Below are 16,693 nucleotides of genomic sequence, written 5' to 3'. Positions count from 1 at the left end.
TTATTTTTTGGGAGTAGTTGACACAATCTGTTTAATAGCTTAATTAAATGCGCTTACAATAAAAGACTAACTTCTTAAAGAAATTGTGGAACTCTTTTTAACGGATTTTACATTTGGCCATGCCCTTAATTCTTTCCGGTGATCACAAAACCTCATAAACAAACGGCTAAACAATCGTGCACAATCCATTTAAAGGCGCACCGTAGCCAAACCCGAAAACAATTCAGTTTTTGCCGCTCATATTTTTGCATTTTTTGCCTCTCTCACTAAACATCACGATGTGCACACACCCCTTAACCTACGCACTATAAAGCTACTTTAAAATCGGAGCAACAAAAACAACGGGAAAAATTCTAAACGAATCACGACTGCCTATTTTTAGTTTTCCTCTTCGATTTACTTCAAGTCAAATTCCTTCCTCGATTGTCTTCTTTGAAACAGATGAGCTCGTATTAGCTACTCTTACTGGTAAGTTCTCTCTTATACATTAATTTATACTCCAATTTCTTAAAATTTTTAACGGCCGATTTTTAAACGATTGAAGGTGTTATTTTGAATCCTGGAGTAAAATTTCAGTAGATAGTATGTATTATTTTCGCTCAATTCGCAGGTTATTTTTTGTTTAGCTAGGGTTTTGTTTTCTTGCTTGATTTGGATATTTTAATGCGCTCGAAACCCTAGCTTCTGCTTATGGATTTCAATGCCATTTTTCATGCTCGTAAATCTTTTCTTTTAGGAGCTTTCTCGTTTTTTAACACGCTACCGAGGCTTCAGTGTTTTTATTTTTATTTTACTAAGGAATTTATAAATTGTACGAGTTTTGAAATTAAAATGAAAATTAAAAATTAAAGTACATTGATTAAATTTAAAATTTCAAAATAATACATCATTTGTTACACCCTAATTTTTTGTTGATGTATTTGAAAGGTCTTTTTTCTTTCTTCTATCACCATCTTCCTCCTACCATCGTCCATCTCTTCTCACTCTCTTGTCTCCGCAAATCAGTTTTATTTGTTCTTTTTCTTCTCTTCTCATCTCAGTTCTCACCGACAACCGTTTTCTGCTGGTTTTTGCCGGATCTGACCTGTATACCCTGTCAGAATCAGTGTCGGATGTGTTGACACGGTACTGCACCCCAAATTGCCGAGTCCTGTACTTTAGTTTTGTGTCAAAACACACTTATTTTTTAGGTTATAACCAAATGCCACTTTAAAAGTTGTTAATTGTGTAGGCATAGTGTTTAGCATGTGGTATTGCTGCTTGAGATGCGTACAGTCTTTATTTCTTTCTCTTACTTGGGAACATACTCTCAAATTTTAGGTAATGTATCACTATCTATCATTTCTTCCAATTGCTACTGAATATCATTTCTTCTTAATTCCCTTACAGACGCTTGCTGGTTTGGTAGTTCATCATGTTTATAAAACAGGTGACCATTAGATTTTTGTATTATTGTTGGCTTATTAGTTTGGAATTTCTGCATCCAGTTCACTTTTTTGATGATTTTTTCCCATCATCTTCTATACGAATTTAGATCATTATCGAAGGGTTCAAAAGCTACAGGGAGCAGATTGCTACCGAGCCTTTCAGCCCAAAAGTTAATTGTGTTGGTAATGTTAAATTTGCTTAAAAATTACCAGTTGATTTTTTTCCCTTTGCTTGTTGAATGCAACTATAGGGACATTGCACGAATTTCCTTTCTTTTGTTGCAATTTCATACTCATTTAATCTTTTTGTGATTTTAGAAGTATGCTGATTTATGGAGAAGTGGACAATATTTTTTTTGCAAGTACTTTTTGTGGACCCTGAAAGATATTAACTAATCGGATAATTACCTGAATTTTATATAGATGGGGTATTTTGGTTTAGAACCTGCATGCACATCACTGTTCTCCCACTTTCAGTTGGAAGAATACCCTCAGTTTATCATGTGTATGGCAATTTCCCATTATCAAAGAAAGTGAATTCTAATATTACAATTTTAGCATGACAATCACGGAGAACTTATATATCTTTATCTGTCACCAAGGTTACCCATATGGTTTTTAAGGTGGCATATTACACTATGAAGTAAATATATGGTTGCACTTTGCTTTTACGAACATGTAGATATTTATTTTCTTTTGCGCGTGTATTTTTGTACTTAGTAAAATCTTTTAGTCTAACTTGAATTCTGAGTTATATAATCTGCCATCTCTTTTGACTGTGACTACTGAAATTAGGTAATTTAACATCTAACATTTCGTATTTATTTCAATGATGGCTTCTGCAGTTGGTGCTAATGGTTCTGGCAAAACAAATTTTTTCCATGGTAACTGTACTTTGATTATATTATTTCACTTCTATTTGTTGATTGGCGTTTCTTGTATCAAGTTTGAACTTCTTTACTTCTTGTAGCAATTCGTTTTGTTTTGAGCGACCTCTTCCAGAATCTGCGCAGTGAAGATAGGCATGCACTACTACATGTATGTTTCACAATTAATTTCTTCAGTTTGAACTTGTTTTGATTTGCTTTTTAATTTGATCACATGTCTATCAAACAGGAAGGTGCAGGACACCAGGTTTTGTCTGCATTTGTGGAGATTGTTTTTGATAATTCTGACAATCGTATCCCGGTAATTCTTACTTCCCACTTTGTCACTTTTCTTTTCGTTGGCAGGCGGAAGTTGTTTGGAACCAGGTTTTTTGCCTTTTTATATTTGTGGTTTTCTTTTCTTTTTTCCTTTTTTTATTTAAAATGTTGTTAAATGTTTATTTTGGTTGTTAGAAAATTTATTGATTAATTTTCTTTTTGGTATCTTATAAAAAAGTTCGGCGAAGTTGAATCATTCTGATATGAATGTTCTTTTGCTTTTCTCTAAATGATGTGACCATTTTATTTATTTTTTGCCATCATTCATTCGAATAAGAATGATCTGTTATTTGGACATGGAGATAAGGTTGACATTCCCTAAATGCTTCATTTCACTACAAGTTAGCAATTTCAACATTCTTCCTATCAAAACCACTATTATTTTAATGTCGGAGAAGTGGTTAGATGATTACCACGGTTGACTTTCTCTAAAACCATCAAGCCTTTTTCCATTAACAAACTCAATTTGAATCTTGTTATTTTTCTCAGAATTTAGTTTCTTTCCATTCTGCTGTTAGATTCTGGTTTAGCTGGGGGGTTCTCCTTGACTTTGCTACCGTAGCTAGTTTATGATTGTTCTTTAGCTTGGTAGCACCATGAAGATTGTAGACTGTCTTTGGTATAGTAATTAAAAAAAAAAAATTTCTGTATCATGTCACAGAAACTAGACATGGGATGTGATTGTTTGATTTTATATGAATCATATCTGAGCACACTTGTTGAGACCAAGAACAAGGGCTGTGATATGGTTATCCTTGTTGGAATTGGTTCTTTTTCTTCTTTGATGATTTATCTTAAATCATAGTGGTACAATAATACAAATTGGTTATGACTAGATAATAAATTGTTAGGTATTGTACTAAAATGTTTAGCATGCTTTTTCTCTTTTGAGCAGGTTGACAAGGAGGAGGTACGCCTACGTCGAACAATTGGGTTGAAGAAGGATGAGTATTTCTTGGATGGAAAGCATATTACGTGAGCTTCTTCTTCTAGTGGTTAAAAGTAGTTGGTGCTCTATATTTTGAATGTGCCCTATGACCTTTACCACTGTTGATCTTTGTTGAATAAAACTAAAAGTTAATGTGCAGGAAAACTGAAGTTATGAATTTACTGGAAAGCGCTGGGTTCTCTCGTTCTAATCCTTATTATGTTGTGCAACAAGGCAAGGTACGGGGCCTCTGCTATTTAATCTCATGTCTGCTACTTCATTTTCCAGGTTAGTTTGTAAAATAATTGTTGTTTGATCTATAGATAGCATCATTAACGTTGATGAAAGATTCTGAGAGGCTGGACTTGCTGAAAGAAATTGGTGGTACTCGAGTTTATGAAGAGAGACGCCGTGAAAGCTTGAAAATCATGCAGGAAACTGGCAAGTCGCTGTTGAATTCTCTCTTTGCTATCACTTTTTGTCTCTGATTACTTATTTATCCTAGTATCTGCCTTTGCTCCTTTTTTCGCTACATTATTATTTTTTCTGTTAAGCAGGCAATAAAAGGAAGCAAATAATACAAGTTGTTCAGTACTTAGATGAGAGACTAAAAGAACTGGATGAAGAGAAAGAAGAGCTTAGAAAATATCAGCAGCTTGACAAGCAGAGAAAGTCTCTAGAATACACCATTTATGATAAAGAACTTCAAGATGCTCGGCGTAAATTGGAAGAGGTTAGTTTAGCATTAGGTGCTTGGACAAAGTTACTGCTATTTAGAGTGGTAACTATTGCACATTTTTGGTGGAAGATGTACTGTTTAAGAACTGATGTGCGTGAATACTTCTGTGCGAACTTCTGTTAAACAGATGCATAATCATATCTAGCTGTTACTGTTGGAAGAAATCACCATGATAATGATTAGTTTGTTTTCTGATGAAATTTTAAGCATCCTAAAGTTTTCTTTTCTTTATAGTGATGAGTTATCTTACATATACCTGGAGGCACTTTGCTGGAGCCACGCATGTCTATTTTCATCTTAGTTAACCATTAAAAAACCTAGTTTTCTCTGTATGTAATATTTACTTAATGCTAGCATAGATGCTTTGAATTGTTTATGAGAGTAGATGCTTTATTTATTTATTTTTAGATTCTATTGTAACTCAGCATGATCCATAAGTAATTTTAGTATCATTGCCAATTCAAAATGTGCTGATCTTAACTATAAGATTTTATTAGACTTGGAAACTAGGAAGTCTGAGTTTTTACTTATTTTTGTTCTAAACTTTTAAGAACATACAGAGCCATAGATGCATGCTTTTTCAGTATACTCTTATAGATTCCTTTCTTTAATGTTCCTTCAACTTTTGTTACCTTTCCTCTCTGTCCCTGTCTCTTTTCCCACCTGTAGTATATTCTAATCTTTTTGTGTGCAAGCACATACTGATGTGTCAGTTTTTCCTTTGTCTTGGTCGCTCACTCTTAATGCAGAAATAGGGAATTATATTATGACAGATACGTTTTTTTATTTATAGATTTATTACATGTAGTAACTATCTAACCCTTATTATAGTTTATAGCATTTTTATCCTAACACTGACATGGTACTAGATGGATCTGACTAGCCTCTCTACGGTTCAATACAATTGCATGTAGTGTTAAAATAGTTTATGCATTTGGAGCAGTCAGTTGATGTTAATAACATGATGAAAATAAAACAGTATATGGGACAATGTCAGGATTTGCAGCATTTGTATTGCTTTTCTGATTGTGCCATCTCCTTAGTCGAAAAAGAGCTAAAGAAGAAAAATATGCTATTTAACTATGCTGTTAGGATACACTCAAAACACCATGTGTTTCCCATTGAACATTTTGTTGTGTATCTATACCTACTTTTTATTAGTCTCTTCAAATTTGAAAAGTTGTTTGTCATAGATATTTAGGTTAATGAGGCTTATGAGCTGTTGCATAAGGCTTTGCTTTACTAATTTTGGGATAGTTGAAGGTGCTGCCATTATATATAGAGATTTAGTGCAGTTGCCATTCATAAATGCAGAGAAATGCGTGTTTTAGGTTATTTAGAAGGCAGACAGAACTTATTTGTTATAATTTAAACAATTTGAATAATCTTATTGTGCATATGTGAGAGTGAGATTAACTTAAGTGCCCCTTTTTTCTTATCTTAGTCTCCTCAGGTCCTTGTAAGAGCATCTTGTGCTTGAAAACATGAAGCTTATCTTTTCAGATTTGTTTGCACAGATTTTTGTGCAATCATACCCACTAAATTTTTAGTGAACAGTGATTTATTCAATATGCTTACCTCTTTTTTTTTTTTTTTTTTCAGTTTCTCTGACCTCTGTTTTCATTTAGGTAGAAGAAGCTCGAACCAAGGTTTCTGAAAAATCATCTGAGATGTATAATGCTGTGCTGGATTCCCATGAAAGGTTCAAGGACTTAGACAAGAAGTCTAAAGATCTAACAAAGGAGCTTCAAGGTTTAAACAAAGATAAAGAAGCCTTAGAAACTAAACAAGCGGAAGCTATAAAGAAGCAGACTGCGCTAGAGCTTGATGTAAAAGATTTAGAAGAGAGGATGTCTGGGAACATGCAAGCTAAAGTATTATTATCTTAAAGAATTCCTCATTAGTTCAGTTTTTGCAAAGGGAAAATGTTAAATGTTTTTGGTATGTTATGTTGACTTTCAGGAGGATGCAGTCAAACAGCTTCGAATGCTGCAGAAGGAGATAAAGGAGTCAACAGAGGAGCTTAACAGGATTAAACCACTCTATGACAACCAATTAAAAAAGGAGGAGAATATAACAAAAGGGTATGTCTGTGCAAAATTTAATGATTGTTGCTAACAGTGGTGGGCTATCATTTATTAACATGTCTAAGATCTCCAGATGCCGATTGCACATGTGTTCTTCTATGTTTTGAAGTTGGTTTTGTTGGCATGAAACTTAAGATTAGCGCTTTATGTTAAGCTGAATGCTTTTCTTATTCACAACTGTGTGAGGATCAGCCTAGTTTACACTTTAGACTTTGCTCCATAAGCAATCATCTGGTTTTAGGTATAAAATATATTATCTTTCTTTTGTTGAACTTCGTCTGTGTAGCTCATTTTTAGCAGTGATTTTATGCAGTTCCTTTTGTTGTTTATTGGAATTGTTTTTGCATGTAAAATAATGGAATGGCTCTGACCTCCAAACATTATTCTTTATGGATGACGCTCTTCCTTTTTCGTTACTGTTTCTGATAATTGTAGGATTATGGAGCGTGAAAAGCAACTTAGCATTCTTTATCAGAAACAAGGTCGTGCTACTCAGTTTTCCAGTAAAGCTGCTCGAGATAAATGGCTTCAAAAGGAAATTGATGATTTGGAACAAGTGCTTTATTCAAATTCATCGCAGGTTGTTTCAACATTGGTTTTGAGATCTTATATTGGTTGCTTTTAGGAAATTCTCTTTTGTATAGTGTGTGGACAGATTACCTTGTCAATGTAATTGGACAGATACAACTAAATGGAGAAGAAACATTAGAGCGAATGACCAAAGACTTGAATAAAATGACCATTTAAAAATATATGAAATACTTTTATCTCCATCTGAATTTAGTGACTTTTTTTTATAGTTCCAAGTATTCTATATAATGATGCCATTTCTATTAATAGTGTTCTGTCACATGCAATGGTATATAGCCTAAATAATGCATGCTGCAATAATAAATGGTTTGGTAATACTTAATTGGCTTGATTATGCAACCTGATTAATGGATAGCATATTTCACTTCTATTATCCGATTCAATACGGCAATATCTTACAAGGAAAGGCATTTCATAAACAGAACAGATGCTCTTTATGCAAATACAGTAGGGCTTCCTAGATTCTATTACTCGCTTAGTGGAAAGACACATGTTTGACTTGGTTATGGGTTGTAAACAATTATTACTGGAATAACAGGTTTAAACGATGTGAATTTTTTATCAGCACATGTTTAACAGCTTCATTCCACTTTGATATACCTTTTTGTCAAGTTTATGCTTCCAGCTTTTGGAGGAATTAAATCTATATACTGTTCATTTGACCACATCCTTTCTTTCTTGCTTTTCCTTGTACACTTTGTGCATGAGTTGCTTATTCTTTTATTGGGCAAAAAAATATGGTATTGTGCTTTATAACTTCCTTTCTTTTTTTTTTTTTTGTGTGTGTGATAGCAATTGACTGCTTTTGTATTTTCAGGAGCAAAAACTCCAGGAGGAAATTTTTGGGCTTAATGAGGAATTGGAGCGATTGGATGAATCCATTGTAAGACGCAAAACTGAAATCAAAGAGTTGGAATCTTCAATTGCCAAGTCCCGGTTTAATTCTCAGAAAACTGAAAGAGATAAGCTGCAGGATGAAAGGAAGTATGTCCGTCAAAACTTTTAGTAATTTGTGTAGCTGATATTCAAATTTTCAAGTACTTAAATGATTCAGTTTCCTTTTTCTCTGATTAGGTCCTTATGGGAAAAAGAAAGTAAACTTTCTGCTGAAATTGATAAGCTGAAATCAGAAGTTGAGAAAGCAGAAAAGAGCCTTGATCATGCAACTCCTGGAGTAAGTGATTGGTTTCCCTTTGCTTCTCTCTCTCTCTCTTGTGCTTGCTTGTGTGATTTTTATGACTTTCTGATATTACTTTGGCTGTGGTGGCTTGAATGTCATAATTGGGGACTTTACCTACTACATATTTTTATATCCCCCTTTTATTTTATTTTTATCTTTCGTATTCTTTAGTCTCTTTCTCCTTTATCTCTTCACTTTTGATACACCAATATTACTCAATAGATTCTAAAACTCCATTAACAAAGTCAAGCAGGCTAGTTACGCCATCTTTCTACCAGATAATAGATATGCTGCAATGCTGGAGGCTCTTCTTGGAAAAAAAGAATCTACTCTTCCTGCCTTTAGCAGGATGGTTTACCCAATGCCTAATCAACAACCAACAGAATACTATTCTTCAAAGATATACTAGCCCATTCTTCTCAATAATCTAATTTTCAGGAGCTGACCCTTCCAAATTCAGAATGATTACATGTTGATCCTTTTCAACTTTTTCCGTGGAATTGCCTATCCCAAAGTCAGACAAAAACCATAAGCAATGAAGTAAAAATTAAAGAAAATAACCCAAAGCCTCCCAAGAATTGCAGCATCTTAAGGGTAAATCCATCTATTCATCTAGATGAGCTTGTTGAACTCTCTTCCAGTCTCTTATCAGTTTCTTCATGTCTGTGCTTGTTTAGAGAAACAAATTTTGTTGAAACTTTAAGGATGTCATTCTTTGTTGAAGTCTATTCCCCTCTACTCCCTGGCGGTTTGTGTAGCAGACTAGTCTTTGCTTGGTTTTTGGATGGCAGTTTGATGTTTATGACCTTAACTGTTTCTTCTTCTTTGCCTCTTCATTTGTCATCAGGATGTAAGAAGAGGGCTGAATTCTATTAGGAAGATATGCAGAGAATATAATATAGGTGGAGTGTTTGGTCCAATTATTGAGCTGCTTAATTGTGATGAGAAGTTTTTTACTGCAGTTGAAGTAACTGCTGGAAACAGGTATAATCTTCCTGAAGCAACTGCAGTTGATTTCCTTTTGCGCATGCTGGACTTGTTACTGAAAAGGATAACATGTTTTTTCTGTTGACAGCTTGTTTCACGTGGTTGTTGAAAAGGATGAGATATCAACCCAGATAATTCGACATCTTAATTCACTGAAAGGAGGACGTGTTACTTTTATACCACTAAACCGTGTGAAGGCTCCACATGTCACATATCCACAAAGTTCTGACGTGATACCTCTGTTAAAGAAATTGAACTTTTCTTCCAAATATGCTCCAGCATTTGCACAGGTTAGTTCTTCCTGAATCCGTGCCTTGATGAATGGGCATGAGCATTAATGCCTGATAGAACCCAGATGAAATTTGCATAAATTTAATTTTAGCTTTAGGATTTTCTTTTCTCTCCCAGTATCTGCATATTTGGTTCTGGATTCTACTCAATGAGTAAATTAATGGCTGTTTTGCTAATTTTGTCGTAAACTGTTGTATGTTGCTTTTGCATCTTTAATCATTCTGACCTTGATCGAAATGTTTTGCCTTCATGTTTTACATCCAGAGTGATTCAGAAAGAGGATTTGATTTGACCATTGGCACTGGTTAAATGAAGCATAGTTTATTTTTTCAATATGAAAAACTTTGAATCTCTTTATCCAACTGTGAAAGTGGAAGATTTTTCTTGTTAGAGACAATGATTTATATAATATTTGCTCAGCGATAAAATTGTCTTTGCTATTGCACCTGGGTAAATAGGTTTAATATGATTTTTGTTTTCACCATGTTCTTATATAGGTACAAAATTTGGCCTTACTGCTTTAGTTCAGAAAGTGGATGGGGGAGTTTGGGGATTGCTGTTTTATTTGTTTAAAAAACTTGCTTTCTAATATTAAAAACCAATGGAAGTTGGAGATGAACTAATAAGATGTGAAGTTTGCCTTAGAGAAAATGAAATCCTGGTTGGGAGTTGGGTTCATAATTTGTTGGGAAAAGAATACGAAGTCTAAGTGGAGGTTATAATTTTATCTAACTGTTAAATTGTGCGAATGTTTTCTCATCATTCTCTTCATCTTCCTGTATTCTATTTCTTGTCAGGTGTTTGGTAGAACAGTAATCTGCCGAGATATAGATGTGGCTACAAGAGTTGCTCGAACTGATGGTCTGGATTGCATAACTTTGGAAGGTTGGGAATGGGTTTCTTTGATTTTTTGGTTTGGCTTGGGCTGGCATCTTTAATGCTATAACAACTTCCTGTTCATTTGATAACAGGTGATCAAGTTAGCAAGAAGGGTGGTATGACTGGGGGATTTTATGATTATAGGCGCTCAAAATTAAAGTTCATGAATATAATCATGCAAAACACGATGTCTATTAATAAGAAGGAAGAAGAACTGAAAAGAATCGGCTTAGAGCTTCAAAATATCCATTTTCTGCAGTTTAAAGTTTTAACACTTCACTTTTTGCTGCATTTTCTCAGTTTTACATGCACCAATGCGCAAACTTCTTTGTTTGAGTTTGGGATTTGGTTTGTTTTCTTAACAGTAGTAAGTTTCTGTGGGAGTCGGGAAAAGGAAAATTGTAGACATTTAGCTTTGCGCTCTTTTAAAATTTTTTTAACTGGGGGTTATTGTGAATTTTGTACGTGTTCATGGATAAATTAGCTTAATTTTATTTACATCAATCATCTGCTTATGACTATACTATTTTTTTCTTTTTTGGATCTGCTATGGCTAGTTAAAGAGGTTGAAGTTGAATGTGAATGTGGATTTTTCAGAGTTCTCTGTGCTGTTATGCATTAGTTTTCCATCCACCTGCATAATCCACTTTTGTCAATGAATAGCATGGTAGGCTCTTTTCATAATGATTTGAGCCTACTTTGCCCTTCATCTCATCTTAAATGAACTGAAGTCAAGTAATTCACACTGTTGTACTGATCATCACATCCAACTAAGAGTAGTCAGATACTAATATAGGTCTGTGTCTGTGGATTCTGGTAGAATATTTGTCAGCTCCTATTTCCAGACCCCTATGTATAAATAAGGTGGGAAGCAAGTATGTTTTCTCTGTAGCTTCCTTTTTTGTATAAGCATGGTGTCCATGTCACCTTTATGTTGGTAGTATTTTTTCCTTAATTATTGATGGAGATTTTATTCTGTCATTTCTCCGGCTGTGAAGTTCAAATATAAGGAAACCTGAAAGGGATTGGTTAATTCATTTATCTATACTTTCTCTGCCTATAAAGTCAAGGCTTTTGTATCTTCATGCCAACCGTGGTTAGATGTTCTTTTCTGATTTCTTGGCTGATGGTTGGTTAACTGTTTCGTTTAACTCCTGGGTTTTTTAAATGAGCTTTTCCTTTGAAACATCTTCTAAAACCAAAGCGATCAATTTTGTAGGATTGATAAAATAAAAATCTGACAACTAAATTACCGAGCAAGTCATATGATGTCTGCATTCTTTGTAATCCTGAATTGTTTTCAATCAAGCCTTCCCTGCTTTGTTTTGAACTTAATTTAGATTACAGTTAGAGCAGAAAATCACAGCTTTTGTCACTGAACAGCAGCAACTTGATGCTAAGCGGGTTCTTGACAAATCAGTGCTGGAGCAGCATAAGCAGGACATTGCTAATGCTAATAAGCAAAAACAGTATACATCTAAAGCTCTTGAAAATAAGGTATTTAATAAACTTTTAATTGTCTTCCTGTGCCTTATGGGGATTATTCCTTTTTAGCTATTTGTAATTGTTTTATCTAGTTCAATCTGCACTGACTCTTGTTATTTGTTGATAGAGAAAATCACTTGCAGATGTGCAGATGCAAATTGATCAGCTTAGAGCTAGTATGGCAATGAAACGTGCTGAAATGGGCACAGAGCTTATTGATCACTTAACACCAGAAGAGAAGGACCTTTTGTCGAGATTGAATCCTGAGATAGCAGATCTTAAAGAGCAACTTATCAATTGCAGGAGTGATCGTATTGAGGTTGACGCACTGAGCCTTTTTTGATTTCTTTTGCTGTGACATGCCTGCATTTACATGTTTTCCCCGTGTACAAATTGGATTGTCAGACTGAATCAAGAAAAGCAGAACTTGAGACGAATCTCACAACAAACCTTAAGAGGCGGAAGCAAGAGTTGGAAGCAATAATATCTGCAGCAGAGGCTGATGCATTGCTTGATGAAGCTGAATCAAAGAGGCAGGAATTAATGGATGCTAAATTGTTGGTTGAAGATGCTACACAGCAACTTAAAAGTAAGAGCCTTGAATAGTTACCGCACTATGGATTTAAGATCTAATGTTCACTATTGTTGTTGGTTTTACCCTGCAGGAGTTTCTGATAGAATTGATGAGCTAACAAAGCAACTTAGGGGAATCAAGGATGAAAAGAACAATCTGAAGGTAACTAATTTTCTGATAACATCCAGCACAAATCCTTGGTGCGTATTGTTACTGCTAAGAACATCATGTGCTGGTGCAGGGATTGGAAGATGCCTATGAGAGGACACTTCAGGATGAAGCAAAAGAGTTGGAGCAATTGCTAAGTAAAAGGAGTAATCTTCTTGCTAAGCAGGAGGAGTATTCCAAGAAAATAAGGGAGTTGGGCCCTTTGTCATCAGACGCTTTTGAAACGTATAATTTCTACATGAGATTCTAGTTTTTATCCTTTGTTTCACCTCTCAGCAGTGGTATCTGGGCTTCCTAAAAGTTGTCAGATACTTTGTCTCAGTGAACATATTTATTTTGAGGGTTTCTTATGTCCTTTGGTTTGTGTTTTGAGTATTTTAATCAATGTGCATTATTTATTTCTTTGTTTTATTTGATATGATGTGTAATGAAAGTTGGTTAGTTGTGATAGTATCTGCTTATCTTGGTGATATTCTGCATTGCATCCAAATTCATATTTTGTTATTTTAAAATTTTTAATTCTTTTCCATGTTGAAAATGATAGGTACAAGCGAAAGCAGATAAAAGAGTTGCAGAAAATGCTTCATAGGTGCAATGAGCAGCTGCAACAGTTCAGCCATGTAAACAAGAAAGCACTTGACCAGTATGTAAATTTCACTGAGCAAAGAGAAGAACTGCAGAAAAGGCAGGCAGAGCTGGATTCAGGTGATGAGGTAAATACAAACCTTAACTTACTTGCAAATGGGACAGTCAAATTGAATTTTGCTAAGCTTAACCTTTTTGTATACTTAATTATATATATATTCTTTTACAGAAAATTAAAGAACTTATAGAAGTTCTAGATCAGCGCAAGGATGAGTCAATAGAACGAACTTTCAAAGGTGTTGCCCGGCACTTTAGAGAAGTATTCTCAGAACTTGTACAAGGTGGTCATGGTCATTTGGTGATGATGAAGAAAAAGGTTTGTTTGGGCTTCTCATTTTTGTTGTCTACTTGTGTTTGATTTGTTTCTGTCCAATTCATAGTTCTCTAGACTAGTGAGTTGTCATTTCTGATTTATGGTTTTGGAGCATCAATTTTTTCTCTTCTCAGTACATTCACCACCTTGCCTATGCCTTCTAGAGCATCAATAGCCCCTTTTTGATGAATTTTATTTAGACAATATGTTAGGTGCAATTCTTTTCCTGGTTCAGTGTATATGCTGACCCCTGCCTTTGGGGGAAGTACTACCCCCTAAGGCAGCTGGGTGAAACATTGAGACCAAACCTCATGTTCAATAGGTCCTTTTAGCCATTTTGCTTTAGTCTAACTTATGTCTTATGTTTATGGGAGTAGTTATGAGAGGATTAGCTCTAACCTTTTCATTAATTTCAAGTTCTCAATTTGTTCTTGTCTACACCCTTATCTCTCCAAAGATCCAGTTGTTAACTTCATTCAATTGTGTGCCAAGGTATAATTTCTTCTAGTGAATGGTTTTATATATATATATATATAAATATACATGTTTGACTTACATTAATCTTGGAATAAAAAATCTTGATCAATCATAATAGGATTTCAACAAACATTCTGTGTTTGACCCTTGTTTGTCACTTCTATGTTGTGTAGCATATTGGGTATTAAAAAAATGAAATGAAAGCTCATAAATAGTGCATGGGCATTGTTGCTTTATTGGCAGAGTTATAATTGTGTGCTTAGCTGCGTGCTTTTCTCAATTAGTCTATTCATATTATCATCCGTTGAGAATTAGCTGTTCATTCGGCTCATGGCATTTTCATTATAATTGTGCTGCATTTTTCTCCCTACAGGATGGTGATGATGATGATGATGATGATGGACCTCGAGAGGCAGATTTGGAGGGAAGAGTTGAGAAATACATTGGTGTGAAAGTGAAGGTATGCCTATTTTATACTGTATCATTTATTTTCTTTTATAAAAGCGATTGAACTTTGTTATTTGCCTGACCTTGCTGGTTATGATGGTGCACTAGTTGAATCATATAACTCAATAGAAATCTAAGTTACTTGGGTTGAATGTCTGATATGGGCATGCTCAATGTTTTTCTTTCTTTTTTGAAGTTTTTTTCATATATCTATAAGATCCTACCATCATATTCATATCTGTCCCGGAAACTGATGTCAGACTCATAGTTCTTTGGGGAAATGAAAAGTCAGACTAACACAAGCAGAAATATCATTGGTTTAGTTCTTTGCCAATTTTTATGCAGTCTGTATCTGGAAAGGTGTTGGAAGTTTTAACCTGGAAGTTAAGCTTGAAGATAGGCATACAGCTCCCAACTCCTCAATTTTCCAGTGTAATGTTTCTAAGCTTTGTTTCATGGTAGGTTTCCTTTACCGGGCAAGGTGAGACACAATCAATGAAGCAATTATCAGGAGGACAGAAAACTGTTGTAGCCCTTACATTAATTTTCGCGATTCAACGATGTGATCCGGCTCCATTTTATCTTTTTGATGAGATAGATGCAGCTCTGGATCCTCAGTACCGGACTGCAGTTGGAAGTATCCTATGTCTCATATATTCAGCTCTGCTGACGATTAATTTTTTATTGATGGTTCCAGTATTAATTTCATCTCTATCTGAAACAATTATGCTCTTTTCCCCGCTCTTCATTTTCTGTGTCTTAAGTGGAAATTGTTGGTGGATCCTTAATTACTTATTTTCTAGATATGATTCGTCGACTGGCAGACATGGCAAATACACAATTCATAACCACCACATTTCGGCCAGAGCTTGTCAAAGTTGCTGATCATATATATGGTGTGACACATAAAAACAGGGTGAGCCGTGTTAATGTTGTCTCCAAGGAAGATGCGTTAGATTTTATTGAGCACGATCAGTCTCACAATGCTGAATAAGGTCGGAACTTGTTATTTATTTGTTTACTCAAGTTTGCTTTGTTTAATACCCCTTTAGCTTTCTTTCTTCTCCTTTATGGTTTTAACTCTACATTGATTGTTGGCATGTACAGAAAAACCCCATGAAAAGAACAGAAGCTGTTCAGATGTTGTGCAATGTTTACTTCTCAGTTGCCGTGTAAAGAGTAGGTGCTATACTGAGTGGACATGAGTGATGTCGTTTCATGTATTTTCCAGACTGATGTCTGGATTCACATAATAGTAGGTATTCCTGTGAAACTATAGGGCTATACTGTGCTAAAAAAAAATCTTAATTAAGTTGTTTTACCCTTATTTGCTGGTAGCTTACATATGTGATTGATGATACATCGAGCCTTAGGTACTAATCTTGGTGGCTATGAAAACACCCTAGCGGTCAGTGTTAAATGAAGATCAAAATTGGAAACTACCCTAGTTTTCATTTTTTATCTTCGGAAAATTACAGAGGCTGCTCTTTAATTTATGGCTCCGGGCTGTGGACTTGTGGCAATAATTTCTGATTTTTGACTTGTTAGACAAATATAAATATTTAGGGGCTCTTTTTGGTAGTAAAATTTTCGATTTTCTTTCACCTTAAAATTAGAAGTCATTGGAAAATTGGAGGGTGGCATGCCCAAACTTTTTGGATTTTATAACGTAATAACATCTGAGATGAATTTGAGAAGAGAAACATCGAGAAATGATATAGCTTGATGGATGTAAGGCGTGAATTCCTCAATCCAAACAAATTTAGCAAGTTCATGACCAGCAAGTTCAATCCCAATCCCAGGGTTCTTGAATCTCTTTAATCTTTATGACTCCCGTATCATCTCCTTCAAGGATGATTTTCGGTTGCCCTATTTTTAGACTGCAGTTTCGAAAGCTGAAACGGATGTCCACGCCTGTGGTAATTTCGGATTCGCTGTTCTGTTGATTTTTTCGTAACAAATCCTTCAACATCTCTGATGATTGTACCGGCCCCTTCTCTCTTATTGATAGCGTCGAAACTGACATAAAAGTTGACCACTGTTAGCGGTGGTGTGTCCATTTAGTGCAGATCTCCTTTTTCCTTGCTTCCACAACAATCCACTTCGTTTTAGAAGTTCTTACCTTTCTCATTTCTGATACTTCCTCTTGTTGTATTCGTTTCTTAAAGCCACACATTCCAAATCAAAACTAGGAGGAAGTCAAATGAATGCTTATTCAAATGAGGAGTTCAATTTTTACCAGCGTGTTTCTGGCTTTTAGGAGTCTTTAA

The 16,693-nt window shown here is 35.0% G+C and overlaps 1 protein-coding gene across 2 annotated transcripts; it reads left to right on the top strand.

The window, feature by feature from the left end:
- Positions 1-87: 87 nt before the first annotated feature.
- Positions 88-15,418, top strand: LOC107959237 (structural maintenance of chromosomes protein 3). 2 transcript variants are annotated; one of them, XM_016895242.2, is made up of 29 exons: positions 88-468; positions 1,390-1,429; positions 1,535-1,610; positions 2,273-2,311; positions 2,398-2,465; positions 2,544-2,615; positions 3,528-3,607; positions 3,721-3,799; positions 3,884-4,001; positions 4,118-4,293; positions 5,928-6,173; positions 6,262-6,383; positions 6,822-6,966; positions 7,795-7,961; positions 8,052-8,151; positions 9,005-9,141; positions 9,233-9,434; positions 10,233-10,320; positions 10,407-10,556; positions 11,660-11,811; positions 11,927-12,118; positions 12,205-12,388; positions 12,465-12,535; positions 12,615-12,766; positions 13,086-13,254; positions 13,356-13,502; positions 14,350-14,436; positions 14,886-15,060; positions 15,227-15,418. In XM_016895242.2, exons 2-29 carry the CDS (start codon positions 1,415-1,417, stop codon positions 15,415-15,417), a joined length of 3,600 nt encoding a protein of 1,199 aa, XP_016750731.2. In that variant the 5' UTR covers positions 88-468; positions 1,390-1,414; the 3' UTR covers position 15,418. The 2 variants fall into 2 exon arrangements, with proteins under 2 accessions (XP_016750731.2, XP_040969045.1); XM_041113111.1 differs by lacking the exon at positions 88-468 and adding an exon at positions 1,046-1,125.
- The last annotated feature ends 1,275 nt before the right edge of the window (positions 15,419-16,693 follow it).

This window comes from Gossypium hirsutum, chromosome A05 (genome assembly GCF_007990345.1).
Source record: "Gossypium hirsutum isolate 1008001.06 chromosome A05, Gossypium_hirsutum_v2.1, whole genome shotgun sequence".
Taxonomy (NCBI): Eukaryota; Viridiplantae; Streptophyta; class Magnoliopsida; order Malvales; family Malvaceae; genus Gossypium; species Gossypium hirsutum.
The sequence above is the reverse complement of the archived record's forward strand: the minus strand, read 5'-3'. Positions and strand labels throughout refer to the sequence as shown.

Bases quoted from the DNA above. Each gene is read 5' to 3' on its own strand.
- LOC107959237 (XM_016895242.2), top strand. The intron at 3,608-3,720 runs GTGAGCTTCTTC...GTTAATGTGCAG, and splicing joins TTGGATGGAAAGCATATTAC to GAAAACTGAAGTTATGAATT. The intron at 3,800-3,883 runs GTACGGGGCCTC...TTTGATCTATAG, and splicing joins ATGTTGTGCAACAAGGCAAG to ATAGCATCATTAACGTTGAT.